Genomic DNA, 23,620 nt, shown 5'->3' on the forward strand with positions numbered 1-23,620 from the left:
GGCACCTAAATTGGAAAAACAACTGCTATTCAAGAGGACAAAGTCCAGTGTTAAACATGGACTCGGCTGGGCATGGTGGCTCATGCCTCTAATCCCAGCACTCTGGGAAGCCGAGGCAGGTGGATTACCTGAGGTCAGGAGTTCATTACCAGCCTGGCCAACATGGCAAAACCCCATCTCTACTAAAAAAATACAAAAAAATTAGCTGGGTGTGGTGGCTGGCCCGTGTAGTCCCAGCTACTTAGGAGGCTGAGGCAGGAGAATTGCTTGAATCCAGGAATCCGAGGTTGCAATGAGCCGAGATGGTGCCATTGCACTCCAGCCTGGGCCACAGAGCAAGACTCTGTCTCAAAACAAACAAAAAACAAAAAGAAAAAGAAAAAAAGACATACTCCTGGAGAACCAGGATGGCCACCTTATCCTTTGAGTCCTTAAAGCTATTGTTATTAAAAGTTCTGTATTCAAGCCGGGCGTGGTGGCTCACGCCTGTAATCCCAGCACTTTGGGAGGCTGAGGCAGGCGGATCACGAGGTCAGGAGATCGAGACCATCCTAGCTAACACGGTGAAACCCCGTCTCTACTAAAAATACAAAAAATTAGCCGGGCATGGTGGTGGGCACTTGTAGTCCCAGCTACTTGGAGGCTGAGGCAGGAGAATGGTGTGAACCCAGGAGGCGGAGCTTGCAGTAAGCCGAAATCGTGCCACTGCGTTCCCGTCTGGGTGACAAAGTGAGACTCCGTCTCAAAAGAAAAAAAAAAAAAAAGGTCTGTATTATATTCCATGACTCATCACAGAAAAAAATCATCCAAATTGAATATATTGGTGTAGTGACTTATAAATTCCTAAAACAGTTTATAACCAATGTTTTGTTTGTCAACCCATATTCCTGAGAAAACAATCAAAGCTTCAGGTACATTTGGTTGCCTGTTGGGCCATTTAAACATTTTACAAAGGAATTTTATTCAATTGTCATTTTCAGTGCATGTTTTCTGATTGTATAAAAGCTTTCCCATGGTAGAGGGCTGATGTTATAAAAGTATATTATTATGCTACAGTGTATTTTCAGCAGGAAAAGAAAGCTTTTTATGGTTCACCGAGGACAGTCAACCCCTTCACAATCTAGAACCCAAAGACTGAATCTTCTGAGAATATCAGAGAAAGACTGCCTTTGACATCCACACTACAGCAAAACTGCAGGACTATGAACCTTGGATTTATAATCTCACAACTGAGAATGGTCCCTCCATACTGTTGGCACTGTATACCCACTGGAACCTCCTTAGTTAAAGCTAACCAGGAAAGTTTCTTCCCAGAAAAAGATGGCATCCTTGATGTGAACAGTTTTTCCCAAGATCATGGATAAAGACTTCTACTATCATAAGACTCTTATCTTTGAATATTCTTTCCTTGTTTATGCCTCTATGAACAACAGAAATGAAAAGGGAGTCTGTTATGTGCACTTATGGGCTATACTTTTATTTGTGAAGGATTTTGCAGCCAGCCTTATAAATAGATAACCTTATACTTTGATAAAGATGAGGGCCCAATATAGATGAGAAACTTTAATGGTACATATGTTGCCTCATAATCACAGTCAGAAACAGAACATTGGTTCACTCCTCCTAACCCACATCATGAGTTAAAAAGAACATTGCCAGGAGGCTTTCACTCTTCTAGAAGGGCATCATTTGTTAGGTCTATTTTCCATGGTTGGAGTAAAAGAGGCAATGATTAGAAATGTATCCCTAACAACAGGCTCTATAGCAGATTCTACTGTAAAGGCTATAGTTACACAACAGACTTTAAATTCTCCTGTCAAAGTTATGCTAAATAATAGAGTTGACTAAACAAAAAAACTATCTGTGCAGCTGCTGACAATTATGACCTACAGAGAAAACATTGGGTATTATAGCAATTCAGTTGTAGGAGATTAACAAAAAGGCCACTAAGTTAAGCGAGTAGACTATTTATCTACATCATTCTTTATCTGGTTTTAGGTGGTTTGTTTTTTGGGGACCCTGGGTAAGGAGCATACTCCAAACTCTTAGTATTACCCTGAAGTTTTGCTGTAGTATGGATGTCAAAGGCAGTCTTTCTCTGATATTCTCAGATTATTACTCTTGATAGTTGTAAAAATAATCTCCCTGTATTCTCTCAAATATTTCAAATGTTTATATGCACCCATCTCTAAAATGTCAAATGGTCACTTTCCAACTGGAATGACAAGAGCTGAAAGAAATGTATGACCATGATGACATTTAACTTATGAATGATATGCCGAGGCTGAAAACCCCAAATAATGGTAACTGAGAGTGGTGTGAAGGCCCTGAGTTTTGGTCACACTCTGACCTAAGTGAAAACCTGACCAAAAAGGGGGAATTAAAAATATATATATATATATGAGAGGCCATCGTTTTGGATTGAACTCATGCACTAGGACTCAACAGACCAAACCAAACCGAAATAGAGTCACTTATGCTAAATATAACGTAATCAAACTAAGATTTTAAGGAGACACATAGAACCTAGAACAGACCAGGTTTGGTTTTTCTCCTGTAAACAGGATGCTTCGGCATAAGGAGTTACCCTCTATTCAAGTCCTTGCTCCTACCTTTGCAAAACTCACTGGTCTACTGTTTATGAGTGGGTTTACGATGGTAATCGTGACATTAATGACTAAAGTTTTGATCAATCTCTCAAAATTGAGAAAATGACCAAAAAGGAGAAATTGTTAAAGCAAACTAAATATAGCCTGAGAAGAACTGTGTCCTTCTATATTTGAGTCCTTGTGGATGAACTGCAACCTAACTTAATCGTCAAGATTGAAAACTTAGGAGTATGTGTCTGCAACAATAGCTGAGTCTTGGCCAATCCCAGCAGCCATACTTCAACCAATCATACACTGCTGAGTGTTCAATCTGTGTTCAAATAAAGCAAATGCCCATCTGCAACCAATCCAGTTGTTCCTGTACTTCACTTCTGTTTTCTGTACACCACCTCCCTTTTCTTGTCTATAAACTTTTTTCCACCATGTGGTTGCACTGGAATCTCTGAATCTGCTGTGATTCTGGGGGCTGCCTGATTCTGAATCTTTCATTGCTCAATTAAGCTCCTTTAAATTTTATTTGGCTGAAGTTTTTCTTTTAACAATACCCAGAAGTGGGATTTCTGGATCATATGGCAGTAGATCATATGGTTTATGAGAAACCTCCTTAGTGTTTTTTTCTGTAATGATTGTACCAATTTACATTCCTACCAACAGTATTCAAAGGCTCACTTTTCTTTATACCCTTGCTGACACTCGTTCATTTTTGTCTTTTTGACAATAGCCATTCTAACAAGTGTGAGGTGATATCTCATTACGGTTTAAATTTGCATTTCCCTGATGATTTGTGATGATTAGCTTTTTTTTTGTATACCTGTTGGCCATTTGTATATTTTCTTTTGAGGAATGTTTATGCAGGTCCTTTGCCAGTTTTCTAATTGAGCTGTTTTCTCATTATTGAGTTGAGTTACATACATATTTTGGATATTATCCCCATATCAGATATATGGTTTGCAAATGCTTCCAATTCATTGGTTGTCTCTTCACGCTATTAATTGCTTCCTTTTATGGGTAGAAGCCTTTCCGTTTGATGTAATCGCATTTGTTTATTTTTACTTTTGTTGCCTATGTTTTGGGGTCATAGTCAAAATATCTGTGCCCAGACCAATGTCACAGAACTTTTCCCCTACATTTTCTTCTAGTTCCTTTTAGTTTCATGACCAAAGTTTATTTTTTAAAAAATTCATAATTAAACTTACTTTCGTTTCTACCATCAAAAAGTCAGTCTTTCTCCATGCAAACATCATTATTTCCTTGTGGAAAGCGTCAATGCTTATTCTTGCCTCTGTTGTGAGAGTCCCAAACAGAAAGCAAACATAAGTTTTTGAAGAGAAGATATAGAACAACTACTGTGTGAGTGCACATAATAGTAAAAAAGAGAGGACAGGAATATGACAGAAAGGGAGAAACCATGTGAAGAGCATCAGCAGAGTGCAGCATACTTTGATACGTAAATTCCAGAGAAAAGGAAGTGAAAGAGGCAGAGATGAAAATGCAAATGTATGGATAGTAGCAAAAATGCTAAAAGAAATCACTTAAATATGTAATACTTCTGCTTCTGCTTAAAATATTAAAAGTTGCTAGAGACTGTTACCCCCATTCTAACACTGAGAAGTCAGGCACACTATAAAAATAATAGTTTTTGTTAAACTCATCAGGAAACTGAGTTTAATAAACCAAAATAAAAAATCCAAGAGTTGGCAGACTTTTCCCAGACCTTTCTTCAAAAAATTAAAAATAGAACTACCATAGGATACAAAAATCACACTTTTGGGTATTTATCCAAAATAACAGAGCAGGATTGCTAAGAGATATTAGCACTGCAACATTCCTTGCAGCACTATTCATAATGGCCAAGATGTGGAGACAACCTAAACATTCATCAGTATATGAGTGGATAAAGAAAATGTGGCATATAAAATGGAATATTATTTAGCCTTAAACAATAGGAAATCCCATCATATGTGCCTAGATGAAACCTGAAGACATTATGCTGAGTGAAATGAGCTAGTCACAGAAAGATGCATTATTCGAATTAGGAGGAATTATCTAAAATTGTCAAACTCATAGAATCAGAGAGTAAACTTATGATTGCTGGGAGCTGGGGAGAGGGAAAAATGAGGAGTTGCTAATTAATTAGCATAAAGTCCCAATTATGAAAGACAAGTAAGTTCTGGAGAGCTGCTGTACAATATTATCCCTATAGTTAAAAATACTGTACTGTATAGTTAAGAGTATTTAAGAGGTTAAATCTCATGTTAAGTGCTCTTACTACAGCTTTTTTAAGAAGAGGGATTAACCACGAATGAAAAAAAAAATGATAAACTAGACTTAAACAGAATTAAAAATTTTTGTCAACAAAATGTATTATTAAGGAAATTATTAGTCTAAGCCAAAGACTAATAAACTCTTTAACACTTATATACAATAAAAGCACTTGTATCCACCATGTATGAAGAACTCAACAAGAAATAGGACACTTTTTTAAATAAATAGGCAAAAGACTTGGATACTTCATTTTTTCAAAAAAAGACAGATGAATGGCCAGTAAGCCCAGGAAAATGTGCTCAACATAATTAGTCATCAGGCAAATGCCAATTAAAACCACAATAAGATACCACTTCATACCCACTAAAATAGCTAAATGGAAAAGATTGGCAATATCACACACTGGAAGAGGAACTGGAACTCAAATTACTAGGAGTAGCAGTAAAAAGTCATGTAATCAATATGGAAAATAATTTGACAGTTTCTAGGAAATTTAAACACGAATCTGTGCAATCTAGAAATTATACATCTCAGTATTTACTAAGAATAAAAGCACATTTTCATACAAATATTTGCCAACATATGTTCATAGATGTTTTATTCATCATTGTCAAAAACTGGAAGCAACCTAAATGTCCATCAATAAGAAAGTAAATGGACAAATTATATGACAACAGACTGCAATAAAAAGGAATGGGCTAATGATTCATGCAGGAAATGAATTAATCTAAAAACATGTTGAAGAAAAGATACTAGATGTAACAGTGCAAAACCATATGATTTCATTCATATAAATTTCAACAGCAAACAAAACAGGTCTATAGGAAAGTGTTTGCCTCAGGTTGTATGGGGTGGTAATTGGCTGGAGAAAGGCAGAAGGGAACTTTCTGAAAAAATGGAAATGGTCTATATCTTGCCTTATGAAAGTGACATGGGCATATGCAATTGTCAAACTCATGGAACAGAACAGTTTAAGATTTGTCCAGTTTGTTACATATAAATGATATCTCAATTTAAAAATTATGTCCTTTGTAAATAAATCCCACTTATCAACAAGGAAAGTGAACTTAATTATAAAGGGTAGAAACATTTTAGAAGCCTCAGCTCCCTCTACATGGAATCTGTAACCCCCCTTTGCAAACTATGTCACAGTGAAGACAGGAGCATTTCCAAAGGCAGAGGCTGAGTGAATGAGCAGGTTGAAGGAACCACGTAGTACACATTTTAAAAAAGGAAAAAGTAAGGCCTATGGAACAAAAGCAAAAGTTTGAGACATAAACTCAGGTATTTCACAACAGGTAATAGCAGCTAATTTTTTCTATGAATTATTGACCACTTCATTATAAAATTTATTTGGACAGTTTCAATTAGTGATATATGCTTAAGTGCCTAAAAATTTTATATATACGTTTTTCTCCTCTAGCCGAATACTGACCTTGCTTTCATAATTGATCAACTTTTAAGCTTCAAAAGAAATGTGCAGCCGGGTGCGGTGGCTCATGCCTGTAATCCCAGCACTTTGGGAGGCCAAGGCGGACGGATCACGAGGTCAGGCGATGAGACCATCCTGGCCAACATGGTGAAACCCTGTCTCTACTAAAATACAAAAAATTAGCCCGGTGTGGTGGCGGGCACCTGTAGTCCCAGTTACTCAGGAGGCTGAGGCAGGGGAATCACTTGAACCTGGTAGGGGGAGGTTGCAGTAAGCCAAGACTGAGTCACTGCACTCCAGCCTAGTGACAGAGCAGAGCAAGACTCCGTCTCAAAAAAAAAAAAAAAAAAAAAAAAGGGAGGGCTTTGAAACTATCAGTTGAAATAAAAGTGTCATACTACTGTGGAGAAATAAAAGTGAGAGAAATCCTATGGATAGTATATGTACCATAACATAGCCTAGAAAAAATATAAAGGATCTCAGACTCGGCCTCCTTAGATTCTTAGAATACCAATTTTTTCATCTTTAAAATGGGCATAATACTTTCCTCAAAGGAGTTTTATGGAGATTAAAAAAAAACAACAAAAAAACACGTAACAGACTGGGTGCAGTGGCTCACGCCTGTAATCCCAGTACTTTGGGAGGCCGAGGAGGGCAGATCACGAGGTCAGGAGATCGAGACTATCCTGGCTAACACGGTGAAACCCCATCTCTACTAAAACTGCAAAAAAGAAACTAGCCGGGCGTGGTGGCAGGCGCCTGTAGTCCCAGCTACTCGGAAGGCTGAGGCAGGAGAATTGTGTGAACCTGGGAGGCGGAGCTTGCAGTAAGCGGAGATCTGCCACTGCACTCTAGCCTAGGCAACAGAGCAAGACTCCATCGCAAAATATACATATACATATATATATATATATGTATATGTACACACATACATATATAAAATATTAAACATAGTGCTTGGCATATACTTAGTATACTAACAACCTCAATTTGTTTTTCCTTACCTACTGTACCATATCTTCTGGATGAAGAAGAAAGCCAACTATCAGAATTTGTATCTCAATAGGTATAGCTAGACTTAAGCTTCTTAAGAAACCAAATTAGAAAATCAAGTGAAGTAAAAATAAATTAAATGCAAAATATTATCTTACATGAAAAACATAAAAAATGAACTGGACACTACTGTCTAGGGAACTGCTCTAGAACTAAACTACCCTGGGCATATAACACAACACACATTATGTAATATGCATATCCAATTTGGTATCTTTTTTTGAAAGTTTCAAATACAGGGTTGCTAATAACTGGTAGTAAAAAATGTCTTAGGACTACATCCCTCCCTGAGAAACGTTCAGTGTCTACTGGATACCAGATTCTGTCCTTTAAGCAAAGAATTTAACAGGTTGATTGGTACAGCAAGCATTTATTATTCTCAGATCAAAAAGAGGGGAGTCAAGGTATACTTCTGCAAAATAGAGTAGAAATTCAAATTCCTACCATGGGCAAAAATAATTTTGTGACCTAATTATATGTTTGCAGATTTGATGGCTGTCCTCAGAGGGTGTTGGAAGAGCTTTACTCGTCAGTATCTTCCAAAGCACCATGTTGTCTGGGAGGAATGGGAAAAAGAGACAACGTTTTATGGTGATGTTCTTTTCATTTCTAAATTTCCTCTTGCTTTTTTCTTGAGACGGAGTCTCACTCTGTCACAAGGCTGGAATGCAGTGGCGTGATCTTGGTTCACCGCAACCTTTGCCTCCCGAGTTCAAGATATTCTCCTGCCTCAGCAACCTTTGCCTCCCGAGTTCAAGATATTCTCCTGCCTCAGCCTCCTGACTAGCTGGGATTACAGGCGTGTGCTACCACGCCCAGCTAATTTTTGTATTTTTAGTAGAGACGGGGTTTCACCATAATGGCCAGAATGGTCTCAATCTCTTGACCTCGTGATCCACCCACCTCAGCCTCCCAAAGTGCTGGGATTACAGAGCCACTGTGCCTGGCCAATTTCCTCTTGCTTTTAAGTTTCTGCTCTAACATATGAAAGACTCAGAACCCCACAGCTTAACTCTATAGGGCTAAACATTTTAAATGATGTCCTGAAAATAGTTTTGTCTATGTTTCAGTTTCCAGCAGTTTTAAAATCAAGCCTAAAATTAGTATACATCCAGAAGATATCAACTTTACTATACGAACTAGGGTTCTTATAGCCTAGCCAAGGGCTTCAATTTCAGGCTTTAAAATTGCCATCAGACAGTGGAACGTTATGGCAGTTCATCCTGAGAAAATAATTTCCTTATCGTGAGAAAAATAATCAAAAGATCATACTAATCCTAATACATAAAGATCCTTCACCCCCTATGCCCCACCCCTCCCCCACCTGCTAAGCATTCTCTATCTGTCTGCCAAAGAGGGAGACTTAACGGCAGTGAATGGTAAGGATGAAGGATGTAGTAGAAGGAAACTATAGTTATTCTGAATCAACACTTAGACTCTTCTCATTTGTTATGATGATTAATTGCATTTCTGCTGAATTTACTAAGATAATCAATCCTAAATCCAGCATTTTAGAGGAGCACAGAAACAACTAGTTAGTGAGGTAATATCTGCATCAAGAGCACAGAGAACAGGCCATCATTTCTCTTTAAAAAATCCAGTACGAATATATATACAAATGACATGAAATGGCAAGGTAACATGTTTATTTCACTGGTTATCTCCAAGTAATAAGCTCAATAGGAAAACACAAGCAATTTAGTATTTAACCAATATAGAAGATCTGATCATCCTGAGTCTAGTATGATCGATGGCTTGCTAGGACCAAATATTTAAACTACCTTAAAACACATGCACACAATTTATTAACCTTCCAAAACATACAAATATTCACAATCTCATTTCTTATGCCTTAAGAACATTATGATCTTAAAATATTTAGGTTGTTAAGTGCTTATAATTATAAGCTGTAATTGTAAGCTACTTGCTGTCTTCCTCTATCACTCACTTTAAAGAAAAACTTCAGAAATGGAAGAAAGGGGCAGGGATAAAGACCACATGTCCATGGGAACTATTAGCATATTAATCTACTGTATTTCTATTTATACTTCTATCACCAGAGCTAATTGTTAGCTATGTTAAGGAAGAGGTTATGCCTTAATTAACAGTGCTGGGTAAATGCAATCTGGTTGTATTTCTTAAGTATGTTCAAATTTCACAAGTCTTATTTCACAGTAGGGGTTCCAGTTCATTCCATACTTTTATGCTATAACACCTCTGATCATGGAAGAAAGTCTTTAAAAGACCCCAAATAATTAGTTTCCAGAACTAAAGTCAACAAAAAGCATAATTAATTAGTAAATTAGTTGTCTATCTCTAAAGCATTAACATTCATGCACATTTTAAATGAAAGAGATTGAAGGGGATAGAAACACATTTGGCATGTAAAATTTCTAACTCTGATACTTCTAAATACTTCACCAACCCAAGAGTTTAGGGGCAACATTTTCACTTCTGTAGCACAGTCTTCCTATAACTCAGCCCCTTCCATACCCCATCCTATCTATGTGGGGAGAACTAAATTTAATTAGGTGCTTTGCAGAACATAAAATCCCATAGTTTCTCCTTTGCTTTTCCTTTAGTCCTGATCATTTCTCTGCACAGTTGCATCACGCACTCCCACCTTCCTCATGAACCATACCTCCCTCCTCCCCAACTTTATGATTCCTTCGCCTTTTCCTCCATTTCTCTCTCTTCTCTGGCAGAAGGTTGAAAGCAAAAACAACAACAAAACAGCGGGTGAGAGTTCTGGGCATAATTTATCAAAGCTGGTCTAAATGTCCCAGCCGCAGTCTACTCCTTTTTCATGTTACCTCAAAAACCAAAGAGGTTGGAAAAGACAAAACTCCCAGGCAAATATTTTTCAGTTGCCAGTTTTAACCCAAATTTTTGCCTTTTTTGTTCAAAGAAGTAATAAACAACAAATGTAGGGCCACTTGAGAAAAAACAAAATTAGTAAATATAGAAAACTATTTTGGTTAATATTCCCTTAATTGATTGTTCCTATTTATAAGAAAGCATGAGCAGCTGCCAAAACAGTAACAGCAATAATAGCAGCACCTTACCCTTATTAATTACTCTGTAAGAGTAACGCTTTACATATATTAATTTAATCCTTACAACAATCCCATTGGGTAAATATCTTAAAAGATGAAACAGGGGAACCAAGAATTTCCTCTCCCAAAGTCAGTAGATGGAATGGAATCAGACAATATGGCTCAGAATCTGCCTTCTTAAGAATTGTACCAGATAGCCACAGCTGTTTCCGTTCCACGTACATATGCTGTGCATTTACTTGAGTCTTTATTCTGCAATTTTAAAGAAATAAATTTTCTGGGGCTGACATGCATAAAAATTCCTTCAATATAAAATATTTTTTCCCATTAAATGTTCCCACTATTAGACTAAGTTTTGTGGTAAAGAATGGAAAGAAGAGAAAGTCATGAGCAAAACAGAAACGCCGAAGTGAGGGCAGAGTTCAAAGTGCCATTTTCCCTATACAAGGCACTGTGGGATTCCCCAGGTCCAGCAGCATCCCTTAGCTTCAACCAGAACTCTCCTGGAACCCACTAGCCCACCTGCCATTAAAGAGTTTACTGCCTCGTGCTATAATATTGACCATCAAGTCTCTCACAGCTCCCTGCCTTGAAGATACATACAAGTTCGTGCTAATGGAAGAAATTTAAAGCAGAGAACTGCCTTCCCCTTTTCAGTACCTCCCAAATAGCATTTTCTCCTGTCCAAGAATTTTAAGAGCGTCCTCTATAGAGACTGAGTACTTATCTTAACCAGAAGGGATGATTCAGTTGGAGGAATATGCAGACCAGTTAGGAAGACTGAAGAATCTAAGACAAAAGACCATTGGGACTTTGCCTGGCCTTCATGTAAAGACAGCAGTTAAAGCTTCTTCCCAGTGTTTCCAATTACCTTCTGTTTGCTTTGGTGCCAGTAACAACATCCAGAAAAATGTAGTCAGTTTCTCTCTATATGCTATGTAATGCATTGTAAAAGTAGAGCACTTTGTCAATCCCCTATTTTAGAATAATTACATACCAAGAAAGTTTTAAATATTCCTAATTTCCATTTGTTTCTACCCACAATATTACCACTCTGCTTAAAACAACAACAACAAAATGTAAACCAAAAGATCAAGTCAGCTCTCCTGAAAAAGAAAAATCTGTTCCAAAAGCTTTTGCTCCTAATCAATTGCCAATTTGGAAACAAGTCAAACAAATTTGGGGAAAAAACACTAAACGATAAACATAAGACAATCATGAACACAGTGCAAACATCCTCTTTGAAAAATGTCAGTTACATAAAAAAGCCAATCGTGTGGAAAAGCATAACTTTTTCCCAAAGAAAGAAAGAAGTACCATTACTTACGGTGTCATGAGACTTATCCTTGACATCATAGACTGTTAGTTTTATTTTGGTCTCCTCATAGATGGGATACTCAGATGGGAATGTGACACCAGTCAAAAACAGTGGGTCTCTTGTTCCCTGTAACAGCACAAGCAGACAACTTTGATTCAATAAGGCAGCAGCTGTAGTTGGCAGCACGCAAGTGACACATGAGAATGCAGAAAGTGTGCCTGCGTCTGTTTTTCGAGGAAATAGTTCTATTAGAAGAGATCTGAATTGTCAAATCCCGCTCATGGGCAACAACATGGCCCAGGGCCCTAAAATAGTGATACAACTGCTAATAGTAAATGAACCTTCATCATTGTCAGCGCTGTCTTGAAAAAGTGTATTTCCATTATCTACAGAACCCTTGTTTAGGGTTAGTCAGTTCATTTCAAATACATTTAATAAATATAACTTGTAATTTATGCAAATAATCTAAGATATTGACTGATAAAATTAAAATGAAGCTATTTTCTGTGAAAGAACCATGTGGTAATCGTGTGCTTCCATTCATTTCCTTTCTGTAATGATTCAATTGAAAGTCATGCTCTGATAGTGTCCATTTGTTTTTAGATGTTCAGCTATGATTTTTTTCCCTCAGAATCACTTGAAAACTAATGAAAGAAACTCTAAATATGATGGATTTGGGGCTATAAAATTACTAGCTCAGGATGCAGTGCACAGGATATTTCAATGCCTCAGAATTCATTTTTAGAGCTGACACCAGCATAAATTTTATACATATATATTGCCTAATATCATGGAGATGTTTGCTAGAGTTCTATAAACTAATTGTCTATGGGAATTTCTGAAAGCCCAAGTAATTCATTCATTCATTCTTTTATTCAACAAATATATTTTGCTTGGCACTGCATCAGACACTTTGGAACAGGCAATGAATAAAACCAAAAATAGCAAAACATGTTCAAATATAACATTTTAAAATGTGCCAAAATAAGACATTTCTTATAGTTAAGATGGTAAATTTTATAATATGTGTATTTTATCACAATAAAATGAAAACTAAGAAAAACTCAAAAATAAATGAATAAGTAAATTTTGGCAATATTTTAAAAATAACAGAAGTTTCAACTTTTTTATATAAAATGAATAACTTACAATTTTAGTTAACATGTCTTTATATGAATAAGATTATTTTTGTTAATATAGCATTAACTGCATATTATACCAACACTGGAACCTAAAGTTTCCAAAGGGCATATCCAGGGCTGCATGCAGTATCTGGGTCATTCCCATTATAGAAATGACTCCTGTTCAGTCTGAATCATTTATTCCACCACTGCATCAAAGCAGGCGGTCAGCCCTAAGCCAGCCAGGTCTGGGGCAGGCTAGTTAGGTTCTTACAGAGAAACCCCTTATTCAAAACATATGCAGCTCACAAGTCTAAGAAAAACAAGCAAATCTTAAGAAGTTTAGATTATACTTTCTCTGGCCCCAGATGTTTAAATAAGTATCTCTCATTCACTAAGGTTGTGAAATGTGTGATCAGAACAAAATAATCAAAAGGGAAACACTTCCTCTTTTGAATCTGATCCAACACAATAACAAGTTTCCTCTTGACACATTTTGAATGTTATATTAGTAATAATAAATGTAAATAGGAGACCTCCCATATGATGAGTAATATTTATACCTTTTGCCTAAAAACATAGTTTATCAAATTAATCATCTACTTTTCCTTGAAAAACGTTGTAAGTTGAAAGACACAAACAGCAGAGAATATAAAGTTTCCACAGACTAAATAATATGGGGTGGGGGGGGAGCAAAAACACTGAACATGTTTAAAATTTCTCTAGGTACTGTACAACTATCTTTTTCTTCTCAAAGTAAGTATTTCAATTTAAAGTCTATATGTTGTTTTTCTTTATGCTCTGTATGAGAATTTAAAGTGGGAACTTTTTTTCTATCTTTGGGAGAAAAATAAGCTCTTTTTAAGAAAAGAAAAAGACAAGTTATTTTGTCATTTGTTCGTTCCAGTAAATTATCAACGCATTGCTTAATAATCTCAGGTATGTGCTTCTTAATGACAGAGGATGGTAATGCAGCATTACTACAGACTATGAACTAACTTGTTTCAGCTGTTCATTCAAATCCAGAGATGGGGCAGGGGAGGTGGGGGGAGAGGGAGACAGAGAGGGAGAGCAAGCAAGCGAGCGAGCGAGCGAGCGAGAGAATGAGAGAGATTAATGTAGGCACACAGCATCTCACCTCCACAATTTCCGTGCTGGAGTATCTTGTCAGACTCTGCTCCACGGGGTGGATTACGGAGATCTGCACCAGTGTATTCAGTTTACGATCACGGACAGGAGCCACGAGATCCTTGCATGCTGGCAACGGCAGAGGAGACAGAAAGAAAAGAAACTAACACCATATCTCAGGGAAAACTTCTGCGCCAGGCTGAAAGTAAACTTAGCTACAGCACTGAAGGAAATCTCCTGGGGCTCAGGCTGATTTTTACAGAGGAAGTCCCTTGGAAGTACCTTACAGAAATAGGAAGTCACGTGCTGTGGAGCTGAATTGAGAGTTCATTTCCACTGACCACATTTGCAGTTCATGCAAGTCTTGACTGGTCTGAGAGCCCAGCTCTAATGCCTGACTATGCACACATGGCTCAGAAACATCAGTGACTTTAATTAGTCATTAAGCCCTGGGCTTTAACTCACACTCCTTGAGGATGTGAAAGTTGATTTGGGTCATATCTGGGAAACTTTGGTGTTCCTTATTGACATGAATTGGATTAGATCAAATGTTTGAATGCATACTTGGCCCTTACCTATGTATTCACTAGAATTGGCCTCCCACAGTAACACACATCAACAGAAAGAAGGAGAGCAGTTTCCCAACCACAACAGCACACAAGCAGGGGAAGAGGAAGCAGAGGAAGAATTTTTAAAGCCCTAGGTCTGGAATTCAAGCTAAGCCTAGAGGACATGGGTTAATTCTTGCCCAGGGGCCACAAAAGTTAAGGACTTTCCCTTGAGACACCAGGCTCCTATTACAGACCCTCACCACCATACCATATTTACTTGAATAGTTTCTCCTCTCACATATCATTCCCCCAATTTGAGGAAGAAAAATCCAGAAAAATATTCCTTTTAAGCAAGCCTGAATCTACTTTCCTCTCTATCTCTACCACCCCCACCTCCCACCTTTGAAATAATAATTTTATTCCCCTCAGCTGAGTTTCTGAGATGTAAAGTGCCCTCACTAGAGGTGGTTCAAGTTAAATTCGGCTGGTGGCTTGCTGCAGGCTGGAGCTGTGGATGGGGGAAGTAGCCCCGGGTCCTTGATTTCATGGTGAGAGCATGCAGGGTTCTATACCATCCCTACCCCACTTCTCAGACCATAACAGGAAGGGAGAGAAAGATGAGGTATTTAAGGTATGTTGTGGTCAGAGCCTGCAAGGTCCTCACCATTATTACAAAGGTAATGTGGCTTAAATCTGAAACTTGAAAGTAAAGGAAAGTATAGATGCAATTATCACCTTTCAATTGCTTACAGATAATCTCTTTTAGAAGTCCAAGGAGATAGAAAAGCAGGAACTTTGGAATGAAACAGGCCTGGTTTTAGTCCAGTTCAAGTAGCTAGGCAACACTAGGAACATTATTTAACTGCTTAACTTCTTGCCAGACTTTGAGATCCTGCTGCTTCTGTATGGCATTTTGTCATATTTTTTTTTTCCTTATATAAACCACATGCCTCTAGTAACAGAAGAGAGCTTATGAAAGCATATATGGAAAAAACATAATAGCTATAATGTATTTAACCCTTCCTATTTTTGAGGCATTTTGCTAATTATCTCTGTATCCCTTAAAATGGTGCTTTGAATTATTTCAGTTTTACATAGAACTAGAACTGCAGGCTTGGAAACATGAAGTGCTCACATTTACACTACTAGAATTCTCTGGTAGCTTACATCCTACCCCACTGGCTTCATTTCTCTTCTTGGCATACTGACCTGCTCTCCTGCACAATGGTACCTTTCTTTAGAAGACCCACCGCCACACCACGATTCTTTATTACTCAACCCAAGAGACTTACAGTTTTAAAAAATACTGATGACAGGTTTCAATAATGTCAACATATCACCGGAAGGAAAGAAAAAGCTAGATTTAGATTTTTTCACTGTTCTTTGGTGGTTATTTTGATCATTTCCTTTACTTGCAATATGAATGTGTTTAATTTTATTGCTCATAACATTAAACTGTTGGTTTTCTGCTCACAGTAAACAGCTCTTTTTCCGTTTCCTGATATTGACATGTATCTGTCAGAATTTTAAAGCTGAGGCCACTGTGTTTCAACTACAGGCATCTTGCCCACTTTCTGCTTGTAGCCCCATCTTTTATCTTGTGAGCTCATGACACCTTTGCTCAAAATAAGTGACTTCTTTTCTGAGTTCTTATCAGACTTGATTGTGGGCTGTGGTTAGTTCCCAGAAATGAGCAGCTGTTCTCCATTTTATCAGAGAACCTCTCACACTCATTCCCCATAAAAACAGAGAAAATTTCTATTACACTGAAATGTTATGTCCAACCCAATTTGCACATCCCCAATACTGATAAAAATAATGACGATGCTTTGTATTTTATTATATTCCATATCTAAAAAGAATAAGATTACATCTTGTCAGGAAAACAATAATAGTTACATCTTAGGCTGCACTTTTTTCTTCCTACAGCTCAGGATTTACTGTTCCCTAAGTCTTATGCAGCATGATATCCTGGAGAGACCCTGAGATCAGGCAGAATTCCTAAGCTGTACTCCCAGATTTCCTGCTTTCTAGTTCTGTGGCACTGATTAAGTCACAAACTCTGACACTCAGTTGCCTCATCTATCTACCTACTTCTCAGGGTGGAAGTGAGGAAATCGGGCCTTTTTATAAATGGACTTTTCTATCCAAAAAAAGTTTACTAATGTCATACTAATATATATTGATATCAACATTTACCACTATCTGTTGTTTTATTATTGTGTAAAATTGTTTTTATTGACTCAGTCATACTCAGCTTTTTAAAAGCTGTTACTAGGTCCAATATTTCTCCATAAATACTAAATTAGTACATGAGTCATTGCATTTCATAAAGTGAAACCTATTCACATCATGGATCTATACATACTGAATCAGTCCCACCAGACAGCTGATAAATTATGAGTGATTGGACTGTTTTGTGAAAATATTACTCATATGATCACTATAAAATCTAATCTGCATGAGAATTATTTAGTAGCCAATAGAGAATCCTGAAAAATCTGTTTTCAGGGAAAAAAAATAAAAAATAGTGGCTGGGTGAGGTGGCTTATGCCTGGAATCCCAGCAATTTCAGAGGCCGAGGCCAGGGTCACCTGACATCAGGAGTTCGAGACCAGCCTGGGCAACATGATGAAACCCCATCTCTACTAAAAATACAAAAATTAGCTGGGTATGGTGGCACATTCCTGTAGTCCCAGCTACTTGGGAGGCTGAGGCACGAGAATCGCTTGAACCCTGGGGCAGAGGTTGTAGTGAGCTGAGATCACACCACTGCACTCCAGCCTGGGTGACAGAATGAGACTCTGTCTCATAAATAAATAAATAAACAGTTATATCTGTCTTCCAGCTATACTTACCACTGCTCATTAACCAAATATAATTCTACTCTAGAAGTGGCCTGCATCTGTGGCCTTCCTCAGCTCAGAAGACTAAAAGAAAGCAATGCTTTGGGATTTTGCTTCTGTTTGGTTTTGTTTATTTAAGAATTCTACCCACTTCAATCTAATGGTCAGTAACAAACAAATGCTACTGCAATCATTCATTCATCAGTAGATTTTTACTTTTATTTCTGCCTTCTTAATGGCTTTGTTTAGTATTGAGTTGTTTAAAAGTGTTCCTAGAACTCAGAAGAGTTTAAATACGCAGGAGGTTGATAGGTGGGGATTCTAGTGTGCTTGCATCCAGTGTATTTTTTACTGAAATGGGGGAAAAATAATAATACAGAAGGAATGTATTTTTAAACTATAATTTGTGACTTGTCATCAGAAAAAAAAAAATAAAGAGCAATAAGTGACTTTTTATTTCCTGATTAATTTTGCTATAGTAACTAGTAACATGAGGGTTCACATTCTACTATGAGTGGCTGTGAGTGAGATGCCTACAGGCATCCCCAGCTCATATTTATACAGGAGCCAGGCAGTTTTCACTCTATGAGAAGAAAATCCTCAGTTGAAGCATAATGATCAAAATAAATGGAGGGGGCCACATTCGGTGACTCACGCCTAAAATCTCAGCACTTTGGGAAGCCAAGGTGGGCAGATGGCTTGAGGTCAGGAGTTCGAGACCAACCTGACCAACATGGCAAAACCCCATCTCTACTAAAAATACACAAATTTTTATTAGATTTGGGCCTGGGTGGTGGGCACCTGTAATTCCAGCTACTTGGAGGGCTGAGGTGGGAGAATTGTTTGAACCCAAGAGGCGGAGGTTGCAGTGAGCTAAGATTGAGTCATTGCACTCTAGCCTGGGCGACAGAGCGAGACTCCTTCTCAAAAAATAATAAACAAAGAGACTGAATATCTCCAGTGAGTGAGACTCTCTCTCAAAAAAATAATAAATAAATAAAGACTCAATATGTCCAGGGAGGGCTAGGCACTGAACAAACTGGAAAGCTTATGCTATGTCATAAGATGGAACCTCTATAGAAAGTCATTGCCTGAAAAAATGAAGGCCCTGTGTCCTTGATTTTAGGATTTCTCCAAAGCTTGAAATCTACAGTCACTGTGCAGGTGAACAATGGAACAGTCACGCAAAATACATCTGGTTGCTAGATTTGGCCAGAAGTTTTTCTGAGGAATAGAAATTGCCCAATTGTGGTCTTGACACTTAGAGCTACTACTTAGCCTCTTAGGAAGAGGGCACAGATTATCTTCTGCTCCAATAGTTCTCATTAGAGAGTCCAGAGGTAAAAGGCAGGGATCTTCAGGAGTTTTGTGAAATCAGAGATTCTGTCTACACCAAAATACTGCTTTATATAAAATACCAGTTTCTGTTTCCTGTAGCTATCATTTCAAAATCAGGTAAAGGCTATTGAGTCCGTGATCCTTTCTATCATTCCAACCAATTTTGGCTGGAAGCCTAAAAATACCTCTTGACTCACATCAGCGAGCTCAGTCTCAGCAATGATCAATTTGAAGTAGAACACAACTGTTCATTCAGGTGCTTTTGAGTTCAGCAACACTGCTCTAATTCAAGTAGTTGTAAAGCATACATTAGACAACGGGGGTGTCAACAAGCAGGTGGGTGCCCCAGGCTTTCATGAGAGTGGTGGTGTGAATGACTGAGGCACTGTGAATTGGTAGTCAACACAAGTGACCATCTCTTTCCCTCTAAGAAAACTTTCTTCTGTGAAGTGAGGTCTTTATCTTGCCTCACTCTTACTTCATCTCTCTTCTTGCCATTCATTGTTAATGGAATTTAACAAAATTTATCCTCTTTCTTCCAGATCAAAGCAGTGGCCACAGGTGGGTGGGAATCAGTGAGGGGGGTATGACAAGAAGTTCCACATCTCTACAATTCTGTACTCAAAATTAGCCAAAGGAAATTTAGACTTAGAGGAGAAACCACATACCATAGCGTATGCAGGAGAAAGAAATTTCTTTTAAACTTAAGATAAAACTTTATTTGAGAGAACTATATATGACTTTGGATGAATTACTCAATCTCTTTGAATCTCTATTCTAGCATCTGTAAAATGGAAGTAAAAGAACACACTTTATAAACTTGCTATAAAGACAATAAAATAATGTATATAGAATGCTAATGAGTCCCTCTAAATTATTATTGACATTAATATAAGTATAATGTGCATTAACACAAAAACAGATTTTATCTATCCTATATTTTTAATCATATGCTTAAGATACTCCAGATGGGTCCAAATTTTATATAAAGTTATTCTTTTTTCAGTAAAAACATTTGTTAAATATATACCTGTGATTTTTTTCACCTTCTTGTTTTCAGATAGCTAAATACACATTTTTTAAAACTCTTTACTAGATCATGTGTTAATTGTGCAAATCAGAGACATCATTAATACGCTTCTTTCTGTGAAATCAGATGTGTGCACCTGCACTTGTAATTTTCACCTCTAATGAGGCACTTCCAAATGAGAAACTAACAATGGAGAAAGCAAAGTTGATTTTCTGTCTCCCAGGATATGTGCTACATGTAAATGGTCAACTCACCCTTTAAGCAGGGGTTTAACTAGGAGGTTAGTGTTCCATTACTCAGTGGATGATGGCCCACAGGGGAGCATTTGCTTAACTACTGAGATGTCCCAAAGGGTCAGCGAAAGAGTTGCTTCTCTGCTCTGTACATTTCCTTCATCAAAAAGGAAGACTGTGGATGCTAGTAAAGCTTCTTTTTCTTGCAATTAAAACTAAATGTTACAGCTAGAGCCCAATATAGTCTGATAGAAGCATACCTTCGAGTCTGATGAATGCTTACCTCTTATACCCTCTACAGACACTGTATAAAGCAATGGGAGAAATAAATCCATGCCTGTTAAGAGCAAAAAGGGCCAGAGTACAGAGGACATTGGCATCCTCAAACAGAAAAGTGGACTTAATACAAACAGGGGCCAGGCACAGTGGCTAATGCCTGTAATCCCAGCACTTTGGGAGGCCCAGGCAGGCGGATCACTTGAAGTCAGAAGTTTGAGACCAGCCTGGCTAACATGGCACAAACCCATCTCTACAAAAAATATAAAAATTAGCTTGGCATGGTGATGCACGTTTGTAATCCCAGCTACTCGGGAGGCTGAGGCACGAGGATCACTTGAACCGGAGAGGCAGAGATTGCAGTGAGCTGAGATTGCACCACTGCACTGTAGCCTGGGTGACTGAGTGAGACTCTGTCTCAAAAACGAAACAAAACAAAACAACCCAGAGCTTTAGGGAAATAACCATTTGACTTCCTGCTTCCCTCAATAGCACCATTCTTATCTTACCATCATTTCCTTAAGGATGCACAAAAGACTTTTGCAGCCTAGGGGGTAGTTTTGTATTCACTTCTCAAATTCTTAATGTTTGTTCAGGTTTCTCAAAACTATCACATATATATCCTTCCTCTTTGCACTCCAGAAAATTAAATTCCACTAATTAACTGATAAGCCAATTTAGCTTACGTTTCCAGTCCAATAAATTATTGGACTTCATTATATGGTTTCACAGTTACCATTCCATACCAGTGATTACATCTAGATTAAATCAGTTTACATCATACCTTAAAAGATATATAGAGCACTTAAAAAGCCTAATAGCCCCTCTCTCTAATTACTTTACTAGTATAATAAACTTTCCTATTTTTAATCTCCTTTGCTTTTTCTTGTTCTTTATTCTTTTCCCTCAAGAATTTTAAGACAGCAATTTTCTGAAGCGTAGGAGGTCAACCTCTCCAGTTCAGATCCCCTGAGTACATTCAGAAGAGGATGCTGCCTAGGCTCAGTGCACTACAATCCATGATAATTCAATCATATATAGTAAAATGGCAGAATGTACAGTGTTCCTTCCCAGACTAATATTCACACAATGAGAATTGCACAAGTAGTTGGAAATACTCTCCTCACTACTGACTATCTGTTTATGGTTATTTCTTAGAAGAATATGGCTCTATATTATGCTGAGTTGATTTATGGCCGTTAATATATATCTTCCCTTCTGTATTCTGTATTCTCTGTAAAATCTTTGAGTCTTTAATTCATTGAGAGTAGCTCTCATCTTGTCCTTCCTCTCATTTTAGCTTATTTTCAATTGGGCAAGCCTGTTTTTTATAATTTTCCTCATTTGACATTATTCCTTTTTGTTCTCTTCTCTGTTGTCTCATATTTCCTCTCCAACATATGTTTCTGTCATCACTCTGAAAGACGAGGTTATCAAAGTCACCACTCATATATTTTATAAGACTTAGGACTGTAGGAGTCAAACACACGTTGCTCTTAACAAACCACAGCTTCTCCCATCACTTCACTGGTGGTGTTGAAGTCTTTATAGAAACAAAATAAAAATGTGTTATGTTCTCCTTAACTTTCGTGTGGAAGATTTTAATTAGCACACACTTCCTAAAGGACCAGCATCGCTGCCAACATAATAGATACTTGTTGGAAAAATAAGAACAAATGTATAAAAGTTGGCATTTTAAAAAATTAGAAAACGTGTGGGGTTTTTTAGTTTGTTTTCGTTTGTCTTTTAAGGCACTAGGTTCTGAAAATTAATGTCCCAAATTCAAAGTCAGGGTCTTTCTCTCCAAGAAAGACAATATCCATATAAGGGAAAACAACAGTATTAATTTTAGATTTCTAAAAGTTCAGCGGATAAAAGCAATTCACTGTTTTTGAATTGTTTTGAAAGAAAAGAAATCAGCCTAAGGAATCAGCACATATATACACATAAACTAAATGAGTGAATAAACATACAGACAAATAAATAAAGCCATTCTAAGGTAATAATCTCTTAGGCATATTGAAATAATGCTAGATAATAGTATTCCTACCTTGCAATCATAAAATGTTAATATTTTCCATATTTAGGGTTATTATTAAAGATAATATATAAAACATGCAAACAAGGTGAGGAGTGGCAGGAAGCATAATTTGCTAAATGCTTAATATGTGCCAGAAAACATTGGCCTTAGGCTCTTTCCTTGTGTTAGCCCATGTATGGAACAACACGCCTTCTGCTGCCTTACAGTTCCATTAGTTCCATACTCAAATTTTTAACTAACCAGCCAGTCAATATTTGTGGTTACACTGTTTGGCTCAAGGATAAATACTATCTTTTTATTTAACCAATAGCTTACTATTCAGCAATCTGAGTTAATTTGTTTTCAATAATGTCATTCTGCTTAGTCTGGTTGTCTGCATATTCAATGGTGATTCAGCTTTGCAACAAGAATTTTAAGACTATCAACACTCTGATAATAGAATCCAAATAAAACTTGAGGAAAGGATGAATCTAATACCATGGGGAGAAAACAGATGACAGAGTTATTGAGGAATATAGGTGATAATTTGCAAGAGAGAATTTAAGAGATTTTGTTGTAGAAATATTGCTTTAGAATTCTTGTCACATTGAAATTTGAGCACCAATGCTCCTAAATTTCTTTACAACTGATTCACTTGTAAATTAAACTGATTTCCTTGAAGTAAAATATTAGATTCAGACTGTTGAGAAATAAACCCTGAAATAAAATTTGTTATTTTTGTACCATCCTATAACAGAACAATATTAAAACATGTCACCATATTTTATGTGTGTCTGTGTGTGTGTTAAATAGAAATGTGCTGGCCTTTTAAAGAAAAAAAAATGGCTGAGAAGATAAAATTCACTTCTCTAGCTGGGAGTATTATTGATACTAAAATAAACTTCACACCCAGTACCAATTCTCAATTTAAGTATCACTGAAGAATCAAGAGGGAAAGAAAAACAACACAACCTCTGCCTGGAACAATGGTGCTCACGGGAAATGCTCTTGGATTGTCTGTGCTGGGAGAAATGAAGATACCAGTTGTACAGCAGACAGCTTATTTGCATATGAAAAGAGCAAATTTGGTTCAAATCACTGTTGTCAGTACCAGAAGACTCCCATTCTCAAGCTTATGTCCTGCTCCTTTAGTTTCTCAGGTTAGTCCTCAGAAAATCCTATTTTGTTTTGCTTTCATGAATACTACCTAGGTGGCTGAGACTCCATCTTCAAGCAATTGAAATAAAAACAAGTCTGTGCCCTCATCTTTTCTGGTTTTGATATCCCACACTTCATGCCATAAATTCTAAGCTGGCCTAGCACCGCCTATCGTTGCATTCAGAC

General features: G+C 37.4%; 1 protein-coding gene across 3 annotated transcripts in view; it reads right to left on the minus strand.

Annotated features, from left to right (window-relative positions):
• INPP4B (inositol polyphosphate-4-phosphatase, type II, 105kDa) overlaps positions 1-23,620 on the minus strand; it is an 825,859-nt gene that overhangs the window by 358,695 nt on the left and 443,544 nt on the right. For all 3 annotated transcript variants that reach the window (XM_011955816.1, XM_011955817.1, XM_011955818.1), the window contains 2 exons: positions 13,993-14,111; positions 11,743-11,859 (listed from right to left, as the gene is read on the minus strand). In XM_011955816.1, the coding sequence (XP_011811206.1) occupies positions 11,743-11,859; positions 13,993-14,111 (236 nt within the window). The remainder of the gene's footprint in view (positions 1-11,742; positions 11,860-13,992; positions 14,112-23,620) is intronic.

The sequence above is a fragment of the Colobus angolensis genome, unplaced genomic scaffold (genome assembly GCF_000951035.1).
Source record: "Colobus angolensis palliatus isolate OR3802 unplaced genomic scaffold, Cang.pa_1.0 Scaffold400, whole genome shotgun sequence".
NCBI classification, from domain to species: Eukaryota; Metazoa; Chordata; class Mammalia; order Primates; family Cercopithecidae; genus Colobus; species Colobus angolensis.